This window comes from Callorhinus ursinus, unplaced genomic scaffold, assembly GCF_003265705.2.
Source record: "Callorhinus ursinus isolate GAN/ISIS: 27379988/994484 unplaced genomic scaffold, GSC_fseal_2.0 scaffold5, whole genome shotgun sequence".
Taxonomy (NCBI): Eukaryota; Metazoa; Chordata; class Mammalia; order Carnivora; family Otariidae; genus Callorhinus; species Callorhinus ursinus.
Genome location: NW_027397067.1, coordinates 41,430,604 through 41,444,212, shown reverse-complemented (window position 1 = coordinate 41,444,212; position 13,609 = coordinate 41,430,604). Strand labels below are relative to the sequence as shown.

General features: G+C 35.7%; 1 protein-coding gene across 6 annotated transcripts in view; it reads left to right on the top strand.

The window, feature by feature from the left end:
• Positions 1–13,609, top strand: part of RAD54B (RAD54 homolog B) — an 81,145-nt gene that overhangs the window by 50,144 nt on the left and 17,392 nt on the right. For all 6 annotated transcript variants that reach the window (XM_025870843.2, XM_025870842.2, XM_025870841.2 and 3 more), the window contains 5 exons: positions 878–1,040; positions 6,514–6,739; positions 7,002–7,209; positions 9,680–9,819; positions 12,017–12,307. In XM_025870843.2, coding sequence (XP_025726628.1) covers positions 878–1,040; positions 6,514–6,739; positions 7,002–7,209; positions 9,680–9,819; positions 12,017–12,307 — 1,028 coding nt within the window. The remainder of the gene's footprint in view (positions 1–877; positions 1,041–6,513; positions 6,740–7,001; positions 7,210–9,679; positions 9,820–12,016; positions 12,308–13,609) is intronic.

Sequence of the window (13,609 nt, the reverse complement as noted above, 5' to 3'; positions counted from 1 at the left end):
TAATCTCCTGGAACCTGTTTTCTTTATCTTCTCTTCTCACTTCTGTCCTTCTCTTTTTCCTTTTTGTTTTATTTTAAAAATCTACTTCATTTTTTAACCATTATATAGATGTATAAGTATAGCCCCCAAATAATTTTGATGAGTTTATTATCTGACTTTAGATTTATTAATTGAGAACTGCTTTCCAGTTATATTTGATTTTGTATTTTTTGGTGATATTTTAATCTTTTAAATTGTATTGTATATTTCTGCAGAATTACATTATTATTCTATGGTTACCTTTTTTTTGCTGCTTTGCAGAGATTTCATCAATTTGACATTCATGAACATAATAACTAACTTTAAATAAATAATGATGGTGAAGTCAATGGAAAACTTGTCATCCTTTCTCAATCTTCTGATTAATAGAAGTAGTAGTCATTGTGTGTATAGAAGTGAAGATAATGGGAGCCTTTATGTTAAATTTAGGGTGCCTTTCCAAAATAAGAAGCTGTGAGCATTAGCAAGTGCAACTTGGAAAAATTCCAACCTGTACTTTCAGTTGGAGATAGTTCTCTTTGCTCTGAATACTGAATTATTAAATGTTGTGGCTTACTGAATTCTTTACTAAACAATAGTGAATTTCATTGGCTTTGAAATACTTTGGGGCAAATGAAGTTTGGAAAAAGCTCTTTGAAATCTCACAGTAGTAAGGCATGAGATTATTTTTTAATTTTCTGTTCTGGCTTAGTATTAGTTTTACTAAACATCAACTTTTTTTTTGCCACAAATGATGGCAGATAGTTATAGGCTATGAGTAATTAAAGCAAGATAATGTAGTTGCTGACAAAGTGAAATTGCAATACATTAATAGTTAAACGTCCATCTTTTTCTTAAGATTCTCTTGTAATGTCACGACCTGACAGTAATCAGCAGTGGATGTTCAGTAAGAACCGCTTTCCTGTTGTGGATGTGGTGATAGATCCTCATCTTGTGTATCATCTCCGACCACATCAGAAAGAAGGAATTGTATTCCTTTATGAATGTGTAATGGGAATGAGGTAGGAAAATAAACAATTTGTTTAGTCTAATCTGACTGTTTTGTTTTGTTTTTAAAGATTTTATTGTTTTTTTAAGTAATCTGTACATCCATCATGGAGCTTGAACTCAACCCTGAGATCAAGAGTTGCATGCTCTACTGACTGAGCCAGCCGGGTGTCCTTAGTCTAATCTGAGTTTTGATTTAACCTGTAATGGTTTTCTAGAAAAAGCCTGATACGATGAATCTCAGTACTTCATGAATGATACTTAATGTGTGCATTTATTCTAAAAGTGATTTTTGAGGATGCCATGTGCCAGACATCCTGCTAGGAGCTGGGCGTATAGGAGTCAGGACCATGGTCCCTACCCTTAAGCATTTTTTATTTAAGATTTTATTTATTTATTTGAGAGAGAGAGAGAAAATGAGAGATAGAGAGCACGAGAGGGAAGAGGGTCAGAGGGAGAAGCAGACTCCCCGCTAAGCAGGGAAGCCCGATGTGGGACTCGATCCCGGGACTCCAGGATCATGACCTGAGCTGAAGGCAGTCGCTTAACCAACTGAGCCACCCAGGCACATTTTTTAAAGTATTTGAGGAAATAGGGACATATAGTCAACCTTAATGTGGTACAATAAGAGCTTACTATTATGAGAAAGGGTTATGGGGGCAAAATGGAAGTAGCCTTTAATTCTGCTTATGGAAAAAAACGTTTTCTTCTTATCTTACCTCTACTTAAAAAAAAAAAGTCTCCCCCACTCCTGTTTTTTTATTTATTTTTTTTCAGATTTTATTTATTTGACAGAGAGAGAGAGAGAGAGAGCGCGCGCGCGCGCGTGCGTGCGCACACAAGCAGGAGGAGAAGCAGGCTTGGGGAGGCTCAATCCCAGGACCCTGGGATCATGACCTGAGCCAAAGGCAGACGCTTAAATGACTGAGCCCCCCAGGCACCCCTCCCCCACTCCCTTTTAAGTAGAGTTTTCTGATAAAGAATTGTAGTATCCGCTCTTGAAGATACTTTAGAGGATACACACAGACACACAAAAGCCAGACAAAGGAAGTAAAAAAGAATCAAAGGAACCTGCTAACATCTTGTTATATTTCCTTCTAGTTCTTTTTGTTTTGTTTTGTTTTTAATGCATAGGCCCTTGATTTTTAAATTGATCATTTAATAGGAAGTTGAGAATGTAAATTCCCCCAAACTCTGAGAACCCTTTGAATGATGACAGGTTAAGGGATTACTACATCCCAGAAACTTTCCAGACTAATGTTCTTTCTCAAAATATGATCTTCTTGGGGCGCCTGGGTGGCTCAGTGTTTAGGCATCTGCCTTCAGCTCAGGTCATGATCCCAGGGTCCTGGGATCGAGCCCTACATTGGGCTCCCTGCGCAGCGGGAAGCCTGCTTCTTCCTCTCCCACTCCCCCTGCTTGTGTTCCCTCTCTCGCTGTGTCTCTCTCTGTCAAATAAATAAATAAAATCTTTTTAAAAAAATATGCTCTTCTTTTTGGAGCTCTTGTCTCATTTGGCGGGGAAAGCATCTTTACTTTCTTTCACTTTTCAATGTAATCAAACCTGAACTTTTGAACTCCTAAATATTCTTTGATTCTAGATCTTTTCTGGCACCCCACTGCAGCAGTGCTGGTACCTGATGTCATACAATTATATTTTGTCTGGATTTTTGCAGCAGCACCTAGCTTGTGTATCTGCTTCTGATCTTCCTCAAATTCATTCTGCTTATTGCCACCAGCTTGATTTTTCTGAAAAACAGTTCTGAACATGGCATTTCCTTGCTTAAAATGTTTCAGACTCTCAGAACTTAGAGCAGTGTTTCCTGATCTGTAATATGCACTCCACTGGTGTTATGTGGGATCATTTTAGGTGGACATGGACAAGCCTTGTTTTTTATTTTATTTTGCTTTATTTAAAAAATTTTAAGGATTTTATTTTTAAGCAATTTCTCTTTTAAAAAAGATTTATTTATTATTTTAGAGAGAGAGAGCACAAGTGTGTGGGGGGGGAGGGCCAGAGAGAGAGTTCTCCGCTGATCATGGAGCCCAACGTGGGGCTCCATCTCATGACCCTGAGATCATGACCTGACCCGAAACCAAGAGTTGGATGCTTAACCTGACTGAACCACCCAGGTACCTCTAAGTAATCTCTATACCTAATGTGGGACTTGAACTCACAACCCTGAGATCAAGAGTTGCACACTCCACTGACTGAACCAGTCAGGAGCCCCACACCTTGTTTTTAAATTCCAATAGTAGCATATTTAGTTAGTGAATTGTTGGAAAAAAGTAGCATATTAAGTTTTTGGTCTCATGGATAAATTATGCTTGAATTTTCAAATAAATATAAGTAAAAAAGGGAGCCAACTTAAAAATAAACATAATATAACACATATGGTATCACATATAGCAAAATCGTGATGGCAGTCATGAAGGACTGATGTTTGGGAGACACCTGCAAGATACAGTCTGAACTTTCAAGGATGAAGTATGCCATCTTTAGTCTCTCCCTATCTTGCCAGGTTCATAGCTTTTGCGTTTCTTTGCTTGGAATTCAGTTCAAGTTCCAACTATGTTGAACTCCTTGATTCATGTAATGAATTCCTGTTCACCTTTGAAAAGGGCCATCTTTTCAATGAAGCCTTCCTGCTTCCTTCCTTCCACTGTGGAAGGATGGATCACTTTTCTCTCTGCCACTCACTATATCTCAGTTGACATTTGGTCTTGCATTGTCAAGTTGTTGGTCTAAAATGATAATAGTGGGGGTGCCTGACTGGCTGGCTTAGTTGGTAGAGCATGCATCTCTTGATCTCATGGTTGTGAGTTTGAGCCCTGTGTTGGGTGTAGAGATTACTTAAAAAAAAAAAAACAAACTTTTTTTTTTTTTTAAGATTTTATTTATTTATTTGACAGAGAGAGACATAGTGAGAGAGGGAACACAAGCAGGGGGAGTGGGAGAGGGAGAAGCAGCCTTCCTGCCGAGCAAGGAGCCTTATGTGGGGCTCTATCCCAGGACCCTGGGATCATGACCCGAGCCAAAGGCAGACGCTTAATGACTGAGCCACCCAGGTGCCCATAAAGTCTTTTAAAAAAATGATAATAGAGGCATCTGGATGGTTCAGTCGGTTAAGCATCTGCCTTTGGCTCGGGTCATGATCCCAGAGTCCTGGGATCGAGCCCCGTGTCAGGCTCCTGCCGCTCCCCCTGCTTGTGCTCTCTCTCTCACTGACAAATAAATAATAAAATCTTTAAAAAATTGATAATAATGGCTGTAATTCATGTTTGTGATTTTTTTTCTGTACTTTTTTCTTATTTTTATTTTTTAAAAATTTTTATTGTTATGTTAATCACCATACATTACATCATTAGTTTTTGATGTAGTGTTCCATGATTCATTGTTTGTGCATAACACCCAGTGCTCCATGCAGAACGTGCCCTCTTTAATACCCGTCACCAGGCTAACCCATCCTCCCACCCGCCTCCCCTCTATTTTTTCTGTACTTTGAAATGGAAAACATATAATTGATTTTTGGTTATTATTTTTACTAATAAGAAAATTAAACTGTAATAAAACTGTACTTATTTTTTTTAATTTAAATTCCGGTTAACATACAGTGTAATATTAAGTTTCAGGTGTACAGTTGAGTCATTCAACCCTTCTATACAACACCCGGTGCTCATCATAAATGCCCTCCTCTGGTGCCTGGGTGGCTCAGATGGTTAAGCATCTGCCTTCAGCTCAGGTCATGATCCCAGGGTCCTGGGATTGAGCCCCACATCAGGTTCCCTGCTCCACGGGAAGCTTGCTTCTCCCTCTCCCACTCCCCCTGCTTGTGTTCCTTCTGTCACTGTCTCTCTCTCTGTCAATAAATAAATAAAATCTTTAAAAAAAATAAAATCTTTAAAAAAAAAGGTCTTTATTGCCCTCCTCAATACCTATCACCTATTTAACCCATCACCCCACCCACCTCCCCTCTGGTAACCATCCATTTCTTTGCTGTAGTAAAGAGTCTGTTTCTTAGTTTGCCTTTCTCTTTTTTTCCCCTATGCTTGTTTGTTTTGTTTCTTAAATTCCACATATGAGTGAAATCAACATAACTCATCATTAGGGAAATACAAATCAAAACTATAATGAGATATCCACCTCACACCTGTCAGCATGGCTAAAATCAGTAATGCAAGAAACAACAGATGTTGGCGAGGATATGGAGAAATAGGAACCCTCTTACACTGTTGGTGGGAATGCAAACTGGTGCAGCCACTCTGGGAAACAGTATGGAGGTTCCTCAAAAAGTTAAAAATAGAACTACCTTATGATGCAGCAAATATTTGCCCAAAGAAGACAAAAATACTCATTCAAAGGCATACCTGCACCCCAATGTTTATGGCAGCATTATCTACAATAGCCAAATTATGGAAACAGCCCAAGTGTCCATCGACTGATGAATGGATAAAGAAGATGTATATATACACAATGGAATACATTACTCAGCCATAAAAAAGAATGAAATCTTGCCATTTGCTATGACACGGATGGAACTAGAGTATTATGCTAAGTGAAGTAAGTCAGAGAAAGAACACTGTACTTACTTTTGGTACTATCCTTAATTCCTTTGGACTTTGTAACTTTTTAAAAGATATATAAATAGGGGTGCCTGGGTGGCTCAGTTGGTAAAGCATCTGCCTTCAGCTCAGGTCATCGTCCCGGGGTCCTGGGATCGAGCCCTGCATTGGGTTCCCTGCTCAGTGGGGAGTCCACGTCTCCCTCTCTTTCTCAAATAAATAAATAAAATCTTTAAAATATATATATATATAAACATATATATATCGAAGAGCTTTAATAGCTACAAAGTGATGTAAACATGCCCCTTATTAATAATATTCTTTATAATATTTAATTTTAAATTGCATTAAGTGAGTAGGATAAGACTATTACCAAGTTACATATATTAGATCAATATTTAGTTTTTTTTTTTTTTTTACAGTGCAGAGAGCACGATGATTGAGGACTTCATTTACTGCCAGAGAATCATAAATATAGCTCAACAGATCTTTCTGGTTAAGATTGCAGTGTAGTTTAAACTGTTTAGATGTGATATGCTGAACCTGATAAAAATTGCTCAACTGTTAGTGATGAGAAGCACAGTTATAGTTAAATTATTCAAATGTAGATATAAAATTGGGATACATTTCTAGTCTCTAAATATATACATACGATAGTAACATGATTTAGATTTAACTGTCGAATTTCAGATTTGTTTTAGTAATTTAGTTGACAGTAAATATATAATGAATATAATTATCAAAGATTCAAAAGAGAGATTATTGTAAATGAGCTGCATGAAAATCTAGATATAGGGTTTGGGGGGGTAGAGTTTGTCCTAATTACAAAATACCAGCTTTTGGTTCTTGACTAATAAATGACGGTATTAGGGGCATAAAATATTTTCCTATTGTGACTAAAAGAAATATAATTATTTCTAACAGAGTGAATGGAAGATGTGGAGCTATTCTTGCTGATGAAATGGGTTTAGGGAAAACGCTGCAATGTATTTCACTCATCTGGACTCTACAGTGTCAGGGACCCTATGGTGGCAAGCCAGTAATAAAGAAGACGCTTATTGTCACACCTGGAAGCTTGGTGAATAATTGGAAGAAGGAATTTCAAAAATGGCTAGGAAGTGAAAGAATCAAGATATTTCCTGTTGATCAGGTAGGAGACTTATAACAGTTCATCTTTGGTCATTTTCTAAATCTCTTTGCTTTTCAAATCAACACTGCAGTTTTCACTGTTTGTAGGGTAGTTTTTCAAGTGCATATAACTCTCCAACTTCCTTGCATAAAAATAGCATCTTGGCTTACAATTTGGCTTTTAGTTAACATTCTAATTAATGTCTGTCAAGAATATGCTGCTTGAATTTGATTTTATAGTTTTAGTCCATGATTTGTTAGATACTATCTTTTTTTTTTTTTAGGACCATAAAGTAGAAGAATTCACCAAATCTCCATTTTATTCTGTTCTTATCATCAGTTATGAAATGTTACTTCGTTCTTTGGATCAAATTAAGAATGTAAAATTTGATCTTCTAATCTGTGATGAGGGGCATCGTTTGAAGAACAGTGCCATTAAGACAACTACAGCCCTAATTAGCCTCTCTTGTGAGAAAAGAGTAATTCTAACTGGTCAGTATTTACTTTGGGGATGATATGATAGAATTTTTGCCTACTTACCATACAAGATTTGTAATATGCTTGGCATCCAAAGAATTGGTGGTGCTGGATGGAATGCATACTAAAAAAACCTATGGTAATTGAGTTTTGGTAGGATTCTGAATTTTCAAATCCCTATGTAATTTTCTGCAACTTAGATTTTGAAGTATTTGAAAAATAAATACAGTGGTATCATGGTAAAGAATCTAGGAGATGGGTGTGGACTGCCTCTGCTTGGTTCCTTAGGGTGATATGTATAGCTTTGGGCAAGTTATTTAACTTCTCTTTGCCTCAGTTTCCTTATCTATGAAATAAGGATTATAATACCATCTACTTCATAGAGTTATTGTGAAGGTCAAAGGAGTTAATTCACATAAAGTTTTTGGAAGACTACCTGACACATGGTAAATGCTTAATATAAGTATTCCTTTTTTTTTTTTTTTAAAGATTTTATTTATTCATTTGACAGAGAGAGACACATTGAGAGAGGGAACACAAGCAGGGGACGTGAGAGAGGGAGAAGCTTCCCGCGGAGCAGGGAGCCCAATGCTGGGCTCCATCCCAGGACCCTGGGATTGTGACCTGAGCCGAAGGCAGACGCTTAACGACTGAGCGACCCAGGCACTCATATCCCTTGTTTTTATATGTATATGCTGAATGCACATAATTTATTGCTGGCTGAACTTGCTGGCCCAGACTGGAAAGGTGGGATGGCCTATATGTAAATACAAGAATCTTTTTCTACTCGCTTCTTTTTAGCCTAGACTAGAATCAGGCCTGAGTAGCTCAATGTAGCTTTCCTCCCACAACTCACTTTGGTCTTGTGTGGCCCTTCCAATTTCTGGAGAATTATCGTTGTTTGAATGAGAGCTTCCACTCTCCCCTGTAACTTGGTCAATGGTTGACTCATATAGAGGTAAGTGGAAAATGCCAGAGCCCTTGCCTTAGGGTAATTTCAGTACCAACTTTATGGTACAATTTATGTTCTGAGCCTTGCTATAATTTATCTCAGGCTCAAGGAGGCCATCCTTGCTTAGTTTCTTCCCCTGCTATTCTCTGATTCCATTATTCTCTTTCTCCTGAGAGCTTTCCCTCCATAAATGTTGTATAGCCAAATCCCTGTCTTAGGCTCTGCTCCTGGAGAACCCAGTCTAAGACACAAATCCTTCCCTGCATCTATTATTGGCAAATGGGATCGGACTATCATGAGTGGCTTGGATTAGTTAGCTGGGGTTGGGTAAATGTCTGGAAGCCAGCCATAAGGATCCTTATACCTTTGTTTCCCCTTTCTTTCTTGCCCTTTTCATTCTGCGTATCTTTATTAGTCATCGTCAGGGAAATTCATTTAAAGGCTTATTAACAAAATACATACCAACATAAATATATTTTCTCTAATTCTTTCTACTATTGGTCCAAAAATTTAGAACTGACTAGATGTGTTAAAAAAATTAATAAGCATTGGTCCAGGAGTTGACCCATTTAATTTTGTGGGAAGCAATCATTAAATTCCCTGGCATTGTAAAATTTATGTTGTCTATGTTAATGAGAAAGTGCATTTTTATTTACCTCTTATATATAGCTCTTATATTATCTCTTCTTTATATTTTTGGACAACTTTTTCTATTCTGTTATTTGAATGTCATCTGAAAGTATACTGTTGGACTGTGCTGATTTACATGTTCTTTTGATATAATCATTGAAACATGCTAATGTTTCTTTGAAAATTAGTTAGCAAAAGTTATTGAGTATGTAATATATGCAATGGTATGGTATATTAATCCATTTGTGTCAACCTTTAGGATTAGTGAAGATCTCAGTCTGATCTGAAAACTTTGAAAGGTAATAGGTGCCATTCACTGAGTGTTTACTAAATGTTAGGCACTGTGCTATAGTGTGCATACAGAGTCTCTGCTTTTCACTGTAATACCACTGGGAAACTGTTATCTTCCCACTTTTATAAGTGAAAAAATTCTGAATTTAACTTAAAGAGCTTAAGAAACTTGTCCAGAATCACAGTTATAATAATATTAAGAATCACTAACAGTTATGGAACATTTATTGTGCTTTAGGCACTGTTCTTATATATGGATTAACCAATTTGATCCTCAAACTCTAGGAGCTGCATTTTATAGAAATCAACTGAGGTATGTAATGTAACTTGCTCAGGGTCACTCAGAGTAAATGATACAGGTGGAATTTGATCCCAGGCTAGTCAGACTCCAGAGCCTGTATGCAGCCACTATGCTGAATTTAGTACACAGTTAAAACCAGAGTTAAAAATTTATTTGATTCTTAATATTTTTTGTTCAGCTGGGTTTGGCTGCTCTTTCTCAGTTCTAAAGCCTTTATTTTAGTTTCTTAGGGAAGAGAGTACAATGTTCTGCAAACCCCTGTGACTGTAAAACACAAACTTGACCTTTTTATCACTTTTTTCTTTGTTTAGGTACTCCAGTTCAGAATGATCTTCAAGAATTTTTTGCATTAATTGATTTTGTAAATCCAGGAATATTAGGCTCTTTGTCATCTTACAGAAAAATATATGAAGAACCCATCATTATATCAAGACAGCCTTCTGCTTCTGAGGTATAATTTACTTGTATAAAAGTTAAAAAAAGCAGTATGCCCAGGAAAGTCATCCATAACTTGGGCATTATTTAATTCAGGAAAAATTAAATTAGTGAATTCTTTATTTTCCCACAATCCTTCAACTCTTCCTGCATTCTTTATTTTAGAAATATCACATTAAAAAAATCATAAGTAGGTACTTCACAAAGAATTATAAATGACAGTAAACATAAAAATATTCATTTTACTGGTATTGAAAAAAGTAAACCAAAATAACCATAAAATAACTTTTATACTCTTCTATTGGTGTTTTAGTTGGCTCAATATACATAGGAATAGCAAGTATAGATGAGAGTACTGTCCTCTACTGGTTGGAATGTAAGTTGGTACAACTGGAGACTAGTTGGGCAGCATGTATCAAAAGCCTTAAAATTGTATATATTTTGTGGTGTGGCAATACCACTTTTAGGAATTTATTATAGAGAAATAATCATAGATGTGCTTAAAGATTTAGCTGTAAGGATAGAAAAGTATAAGGAAACATTGGAAACAGACATTTCTAAAGATAGGAAAATGGTTAAAGCAGAGTCTGCATGTTGTATACACAATGTATTTCATGGAATCTAAAATAATATCAATTATATGCATCACTATTTTATGAACCACTAAGGAAAATGTGCTATCAATTATAAGAAGGCATTGCTTATAAAAAACAATCTATATCAGAGAAGTTAAAGTATAAAAAAAGTCTCAGAATTAATAAAATGATAGCAAATATTTATTGAGCATTTCCCATGAACCAGGAACTATACAAAATAATTACATGAATATATTTAATAGCATGGAAAATATCCATCATACATTATTTAAAAGTAAAATCACATTCATTTATTTACCTAACACATATATATGTTAAACACCTGTAGTGTGCCAAATTCAGAGTGTTAGATCTTAGGGAATACAGTGAAGAGCCAAACTGACAGGTGCCTTGTTCCCATGAAGCTTCAACTGTAGAGGTCTGTTTTTGTTACAAACAGGAAAATAAAAATAAAAATAAAATGTCAAATACATTTACAGATTGACATAAAGAAAAAAGACTTGGAAGATAGATATAAAGTCATGATAGCAGTGGTTTTTTCTGGTTGATTAAAGTAGGTTTTAATTTTCTTAATTTTAAATAACTATTTTCTTGCTTTTCCTCAATGAACCTATTTGTTTTCAATGAACCTATGTTTTTGTAATAAAAGTTGAAAATAGTTTTAAAATAGGGGAATTTTTTATGATTTTAATTTTTTTAAATTTTTATTTATTTTTCCAGTATTTATTTTTATTTATTTTTAATTTTTTTAATTTAAATTCAATTAATTAACATATAATGTATCATTAGTTTCAGAGGTAGAGTTTAGTGATTCATCAGTCTTCAACTCTTCCTGCATTCTTTATTTTAGGAAATATCACATTAAAAAAATCATAAGTAGGTACTTCACTAGGTACTTCACAAAGAATTAAATTTAAATTTTTATTTATGCTACTCATTACATCATGTGGGAATTTTTTATGATTTATATAGAAATGAATATATACATATGGGATTTTATTTTAATCTTCACTGTGAAGTTATGTATACTCAAAAGAGAATTTAAACATATATTTCACTCATATGGTATTCTGATTTAAGGTATTGTGGTAAAAATTTAGAAACAAACCAAAGGAAACAGACAAATTGGAAACTAGCATTTCTAATGAACAATGTGTAATGATTTTGAAAGAATTAGCTGTGCCTTGTGTCAGTAATTTCTTGTGGGTTTAATTTTAGGATCAATAACTTGTCAAAATATTTGCTTCCAAGAATTTGCTGAATTAGTTCTTTGTTGATGATTTTAAGACTTATGTACCATGATAGTCTTCACATAAAAGCTTACTTTTAGAATAATTTAGTTTGTAGATTGTTGATTTCTGATGGCTCTCAATGTGCCAGTAGCCAAACAAGGATTAGGAGACTGGTTCATTTAATTAAATGATTATGCTGAAACTTTAAAGAGATGGTGGTTGGTTTTTCTATCCCAAACTCATACTGCATTTATTCTGTAAAAAAAAAAAAAATCTGAAGGGACATAATTAGTAAATGGTTTATTATTATAAGATGTTTAATATTCCTTTTTAGTTACAAGTATTCTTTGTTTATAACACCTTTAAGTTTGCGATTTTTCCATAGGAAGAAAAGGAGTTAGGAGAGAAAAGAGCAGCTGAACTTACTTGCCTCACTGGACTCTTTATCCTTAGAAGAACCCAAGAAGTCATAAATAAATATCTTCCACCTAAAATAGAGAATGTAGTCTTTTGCCGACCAGGACCGCTACAGGTTGAGCTTTATCGAAAGCTGTTGAATTCTCAGGCTGTCAGGTTCTGCCTTCAAGGGTTGTTGGGAAGTAGTCCTCATCTAATATGTATAGGAGCTCTGAAAAAACTGTGCAACCACCCCTGCCTGTTGTTCAACTCTATAAAGGTAAGTAGTATGTGAGACTGTGTCAAGGATATGAGCTAAGGGTTCTGTGTCATGTGAATCTAAGAGGACAGATTGGGCCAATCCCAGGAGTTGCATTTGTGGGTTTTCCAAAAGCTTTATGGCCTCTCCGATATATTTCATCTGTACAACTTATCCAGTCTTCCCTTTGTTGAGAGACTGTCCATATTCATACTAAAGTAGGGGTGAAATGGATGTGAGGCACTGCCTTCTAGAATTTGCCCCATGCCCTTTGGTATCTCGTCTAATACTTTTTATTTTTAAGATTTTATTTATTTATTTGACAGTGAGAGAGAGACAGCGAGTGAGGGAACACAAGCAGGGGGAGTGGGAGAGAGAGAAGCAGGCTTCCTGCTGAGCAAGGAGCCCGATGCGGGGCTCGATCCCAGGACCCTGGGATCATGACCTGAGCCGAAGGCAGACTTTTAACGACTGAGCCACCCAGGTGCCCCTCTCGTCTAATACTTTGCTGTGTTTTCTCTCCCTATTTTATATAGCCAGTCAGTTTTGTTTGGTGCAGACAAATATAAAATTTATCATTGAAAATTTAATTTTTCCCATTATAAAAGTAATACATGATACATTCAATTCGTATGAAATTTATAAAATTCAGAAAATCAGAAGAAAATAAAAGTCATCTGCTGGTTAGAATATAAATTGGTACAACTGAAAGAAGGTTTGCAATTATATCAAAGCCTTAAAATTTTATGTCTTATGGCCTGGCAACACTTTAAGAATTTATTAGAAAGAAATAAAGCTCTCTAGCCAGAAAAAAACCCCATATTTTGGTATTAATAATCTTAGCCAATACTTAATAAGGACTTATGTACCAAACACTAAAGGCTTTTCTAGTATTGTTTATTCTTTATAAAACTCTATGGAATAAGTATTGTTTTTACTATCCCCACTTTTTGTTGAGGGAACAGGGGCTCAAAGATATGCATATATAATCTTGGTCTAGAGAAACTTAATTTTATTTATTTATTTATTTATTTTATTATTATTATTATTTTTTAAAAGATTTTATTTATTTGAGAGAGAGAGAGCACACATGAGAGGGGGTAGGGTCAGAGGGAGAAGCAGACTCCCTGCTGAGCAGGGAGTCCGATGTGGGACTCGATCCTGGGACTCCAGGATCATGACCGGAGCCAAAGGCAGTCGCTTAACCAACTGAGCCACCCAGGCGCCCCGAGAAACTTAATTTTAATAATGCTGTGCTTACTATTTTAAAGATTTATTTATTTATTTGACACAGAGAGAAAGAGAGAGAGATTGACAGAGCAA